The sequence below is a fragment of the Topomyia yanbarensis genome, chromosome 2 (genome assembly GCF_030247195.1).
Source record: "Topomyia yanbarensis strain Yona2022 chromosome 2, ASM3024719v1, whole genome shotgun sequence".
Classification (NCBI taxonomy): domain Eukaryota; kingdom Metazoa; phylum Arthropoda; class Insecta; order Diptera; family Culicidae; genus Topomyia; species Topomyia yanbarensis.
The window spans coordinates 299,072,238-299,077,886 of record NC_080671.1 but is presented as its reverse complement, the minus strand read 5'-3'; the positions used below and the strand labels follow the sequence as shown (position 1 = coordinate 299,077,886).

General features: G+C 36.3%; 1 protein-coding gene across 2 annotated transcripts; it reads left to right on the top strand.

The window, feature by feature from the left end:
- The first annotated feature begins 2,129 nt into the window (after positions 1-2,129).
- On the top strand, positions 2,130-3,548 carry LOC131683333 (exopolyphosphatase PRUNE1). Of its 2 annotated transcripts, XM_058965213.1 has the most exons (5): positions 2,130-2,268; positions 2,323-2,812; positions 2,873-3,129; positions 3,187-3,300; positions 3,362-3,548. In XM_058965213.1, the coding sequence occupies exons 1-5, from the start codon at positions 2,224-2,226 to the stop codon at positions 3,509-3,511; spliced, it is 1,056 nt and encodes a 351-aa protein (XP_058821196.1). In that variant the 5' UTR covers positions 2,130-2,223; the 3' UTR covers positions 3,512-3,548. The 2 variants fall into 2 exon arrangements, with proteins under 2 accessions (XP_058821196.1, XP_058821195.1); XM_058965212.1 differs by having other exon boundaries at positions 2,873-3,300.
- The last annotated feature ends 2,101 nt before the right edge of the window (positions 3,549-5,649 follow it).

Sequence of the window (5,649 nt, the reverse complement as noted above, 5' to 3'; positions counted from 1 at the left end):
GCTCTTATACACTGAGCAAAAAGCATCTGAGAATTTCATAAGTCTCGGCATATGAACCAACCTTCTGACGATGTCATTGAACACTTTAGAATGTCATAGCACAGAGAACAGACATCCATCTTCAGCATTCAACTTGTGTAAAATCTCTAACGGTTTCGAAGGTAGTTTGGATATCTAAACCAGGTGCGCTACTGTCGTCATGTTTTTTGTGGCTGAGTGCGACAGAATTGACAGCGGTTATTCCTCTACCCAGTCAAACTAGTCCGGAACCGATTCGGACTTCCAGCATGAATTCCAGCTCAAATGCATCAACCGATAGAGTCAGAATCGATTGTTTTCTTTGAGCTAGATTCCATGCTGAATCCATCCAGGATTTCGAACCGGTTCCGGAATCGATTTGACGGATAGTTGGGATAGGTTGGTGTGGCGGCGCTAGTGTTTTTAGTATATTAATTCAAATGTTTACACACGTTTTTTAAATATTTTTGTTCGATCATGGATGTCTGTTCTCTGTGGTCATAGGCAGGCTTATGAATTCATTGATCTTTATTCATGCACTCCATAGACGTACAAATAATGAATTTCATAAAACAGTCCTATGACTTCGCTCCAATATATGCCTTTAAGAATTTCATAAGTTTTTCTCATGAAACCCATATGAGATCTATTATTGATTCTATAAAATTGTATTTTGTTTTTCATAAACGTCACTTTTGTGAAAAGTTCATAATTGTTTCTTATGAATTCAGTACTGGCCTGTGTCGTGTCCGGACGAACCAGTAGTCGAACCTCCTCGTTCAAAATCAATTTTATTTTAATATTTCTCTCTCTTCGTCTCATTCCCTACAGCCTGGACGGCCAACCAGGAGTTAATAGTTTCAGCACTTTTTGATTACCGCTGTTTGAAACAAAAGAAGTGAGATTTTCAGTCAAATTGCAACAATTTTAAATTGTTTTTATGTTATTGAATAAATTACTGTGAGCATTAAATCTGTATACATGGTTATGATTTTTACAGAAGATATCCGATTATTTGAAATGAAATAAGTTGTGCATATAATTAGTGTCTGACGCGTATTTTATAATTATCAAAATCATTTGAGAAGTAACAATCATTATCATTCAGTCCAGTTTCCCAGTTGTCTAAGCCCAGTTTCCCAAGAAATATTGACGAAGCGTTGCTCATAATGTGCAAATTTTAATATTTAATGAGAGTTTTCTCTTCAATCTTCTGAAGGGATCTATACTTGGCGGTTAATTTGTCCCGAATTGAGTTCTACAAGATGACCACACGAATGAACTCATGAGGAATGACGTTCATGTTTGACAATTCTCAGTGATTTGTTTACTTTGTCAGTTGCGTGAGTTGGAGTGCAACGGGTGCACATCTATTACATTCAAACTCACATAACTTCCATGTAAACAAACCACCGAGAATTGTTAAACGAAGTTCATCCAGCTCATTTTGTGGGGTTATGTTGGTTGGTGTAAAACCTAATATCCTCTCAAGGTTGATTTTTACTTTTGTTTTTTTGTCTACTAAAAATGCTCGAGAAATGTCAGCCATGTTTTTTTTTATATAAATGCACAATAATATACATAAATAACAAACATGGCATTCATTCGAACATTGTAATGAATTTCATAAGACTGTTCTACGGAAATCGTTATTTCTACTATGTTTTCTACTTATAAATGTCAGAAATTTTCATAAATGGGCACCTATGGCGTTCATTCGGACATTTTCATAAATTTCATAAGACTGTCTTATGAAAATAATAAGAGATGGATTTGGAAAATTTCCCTTCCAAATCATAAGACAGATTTATAAAATCCATTTAAAATCCTTATGTCTGAAAGTCATAAGACGTTTTTATGGAAATTCAATGTAAATTTTGCTCGGTGTAGATCTAGAGGGATTAACCTTCGTTCAGAGATGCCAGATTTGCAGACAAGTCTGCAAATTCGTAGACTTTTAATTTAAGCTTCAGATTTTTTGGATGACGCAGATATTTGCAGAGTTTCTAGTTTGGTTGCAGATATTTGCAGATTTTTATGTTTTGTTGCAGATATTTGCAGATTTTTGAATATAAAGGCTTTTGGTTACACTAGCTTTCCTGACATTTTTTGTTCTTCCCAGACTTTTAAAATTATTATTGCAGACATTTGAAAAAAGTACCTGGCATCTCTGCCTTCGTTATCCAGGACAATGAAAATATTAAAATGAATCAGTTTTTGAAAACCTGCCGTTCTGTTTTAAATAATAAGGTAATATTCATATTGACTTCGTATCGCAAAATCTAAAGTTTTGTTTGGGTACAGGTGCCTAAAATAGTCGTTATCGGGAACGAAAGCTGTGATCTGGATTCTGCAGTTTGCAGCATTTCTGTTGCGTTCCACCTGTCGAAATTTCCTAGTTTCACCAAATCTTTCGAATGCTGTCATATCATACCAGTCCTGAATGTGGCCAGATGTGATCTCCCACTAAGAACGGAAGTTATATACTTTCTGCAAGAAAACCGAATCGACTTACACGACCTGGTGTGTAATGATGAAATCGATCTCCCAGAGGTAGTTTCTCCTAGAACAAAATACGTTCTGGTGGATCATCATCAGTCCAAATATCGTCTGAATGTTATTGGAGTGATCGATCATCGGCCATTTGATTATTGTTCATTGTTGAATGACAATGTATTCAAGTACATAGAATTAGTTGGGTCATGCGCCACGCTCGTCACAAGAATGTTCCAGGAATCGAAAGCTTTGGATGAAAACAAAACTGATTATTTGCCTCTTTTAAACTTGCTTTACGGTAGGTACTCATATACGAAAAATAATATCTAAAGCAACTTTATTTAATTTTCAATAATAGGCGCAATAATCTTAGACACGGTAAACTTTTGTAAGAAAGCAGACAAAGCTCGGCAATTGGACAAGCAAATGGCAGAATTTATTGAACATCATCTCAACATGAGTGACATTGCCAGGAGACGTCGCGTTCTATTTGACACTCTTGTTTGTAAGAGATGCGATATTTCTCATTTAGATACACTGCAAATTCTTTCAAAAGACTTAAAAATTGTTTCCCGAAATGGATATACCGTAGCCATTCCAGGATTACCAATTCTTGTACAAGATTTCGTTAAACTAAAAGATACAGAATTTAATGTGCAACATTTCGCGCAGATAACCGGTTCAAATGCAGTTGTCCTCATGGGTATACAGATAAACTCGAATAACGTAGACGTCAGAAGAGATTTGGGCATAATCAATGTTAATGCATTGGATTTGTTTCAAAAGGTTTGAGTCATTATATATTTGCAATTACTCAATTTAACTAATTACGTCATTTTATTTTAAGATCTTGAATGAATTGTCTTCAAATAATAATTTCTGTTTAGAGAACATGGACCTTGATTTACTAGATGGCACTTTTTACAATCTCCGCAATGTAGGTATCTCCAGGAAACAAATTTTGCCATTAATTTGCAGTGTTCTGGATAACATGTAATAGTTTTATAAAGGAAACTGATAATTTTCTCATCAAACGTAACTTCGTATTATTTGTGTAAGCATATGAACAAATATCACTATCTTCGCCATATCAGTATATCTTAGATGTATAACTCAAGATTACTATTTCCCATAAATGCCGTTGAAAAATTGTTTTTAGTGTCCCTCATTAACCACTAATAATCCACACGATAAAACTATATGAAATTGAACAATATTCAAAGATAATTCAGCCTAGCGAAAAATTCATTTTTTCCCGCATATCTGGAACCATCCAGAAGTGCCATATGCCAAATGTTCAGGCTTATTCTGCATTAAGACGGACCGTTTTCCTGAACGAATGTGATTCGCATTCTCAATAACGACAGCAAAATCAAACGGGAGTCTCATTCGATCGAGCCAAATTCGCTCGAAAATGCGAATTTCGAATAAGACTGAATAAAAAGAAACGAAAACGGGTAAAGTCTTCACCCGAAAATCCAATTTATTCCCACTGAGACGTCCAAAAAATTGTTTCAAAATCGTTCAACACGGGTCCAACGATGGACGTTCGTTGAACGGTTATTTGGACGATGTCAAAATTGGTCCAACGAATGTCCTTCATTGGACGATTTTGAAACCAACCGTTCTTAGAGGGTTCCCACTGACACGTCCAAAAAATTGTTTCAAAATCTTCAACACGGGTCCAACGATGGACGTTCGTTGAACGGTTATTTGGACGTTGTCCAAATTGGTCCAACGAACGTCCTTCATTGAACGATTTTGAAACCAACCGTTCTTAGAGGGATGTAGCAACTCATTCCATGTTTTATTAGGGTGACCATACGTCCTGCTTTCCCAGGACAAGTCCTGGTTTTCACTTGATTGCCCTGATGTCCTAGGACACCGAGGAAAACGTTTGATTTGTCCTGGTTTTTCTCCTCTAAGCCTATAATCACAGAGAACAGACATCCATGATCGAACAAAAATATTTAAAAAACGTGTGTAAACATTTGAATTAATATACGAAAATCACTAGCGCCGCCACACCAACCTATCCCAACTATCCGTCAAATCGATTCCGGAACCGTTTCGAAATCCTGGATGGATTCAGCATGGAATCTAGCTCAAAGAAAACAACCAATTCCAACGCTATCGTTTGACGCATTTGAGCTGGAATTCAGGGAATTCATGCTGGAAATCCGAATCGGTTCCGGACTAGTTTGACTGGGTAGAGGAATAACCGCTGTCAATTCTGTCGAACTCAGCCACAACAAAACGTGACGACAGTAGCGCACCTGGTTTAGATATCCAAACTACCTTCGAAACCGTTAGGGACCATTCATAAATTACGTAACGCTTTTAGAGGGAGGGGGGGGGGGTAGGGGGTACGACAAGTTGTGACAACACAGCAAAAAATATCTTGTGATATCACATCAAAATCGCTGCACATCGCTCTTTAGATAGAGTAGTGTGATATTACACGATTGCATGGTATGTGGAACGACGTAAGCAAAATGATGTAATGAAAAGGATGTGTTCAAGAATGATGCATTGTACTCGATGTTATGGCGAACGATGTGATGACGAACGACATAATGTCGAATGATGTAATGGCAAATGACGTAACGGCCAACGATGTAATGGCGAACGATGTAAATGGGAACAATGTATAGCCAGTTGCGAAATAAACGCAGAATAAAATTTTGCTCCAAAAACACTTGATAAGGTCTTTTGTAATTTTGTCAAATCTCATTATTTTTGGATGAAAATTTCGCACCCTAACGCTTCAATATATTATTATATGCGCCATTAAAATCGTTTGATTCATACAAGAAGTAACCTATCAAATTTGGCTCGCATAATAACAATATACGAATAATAAACTGGCGATTTTTAATCCAATCATATTGAGTTTTGAAAAAGCTACAGATCATATCAAGCATTTCTGTGGCCAATGTGTTATCCGGCGTTAATTTCGCCTCTGAATGAAATAGACAAGTCGCTCCAAAAGTATAAAATGCGGTGTGATATGAAAAACTTGTCAGCTATATCTTACATTAAAGCTAGTATATTTTTATAAATTTGGTATGTTCGACGAATCCATAACTTGTTAAAAACAAAACATTTTTATTGGAAAGAAAACTATTTGGGAGA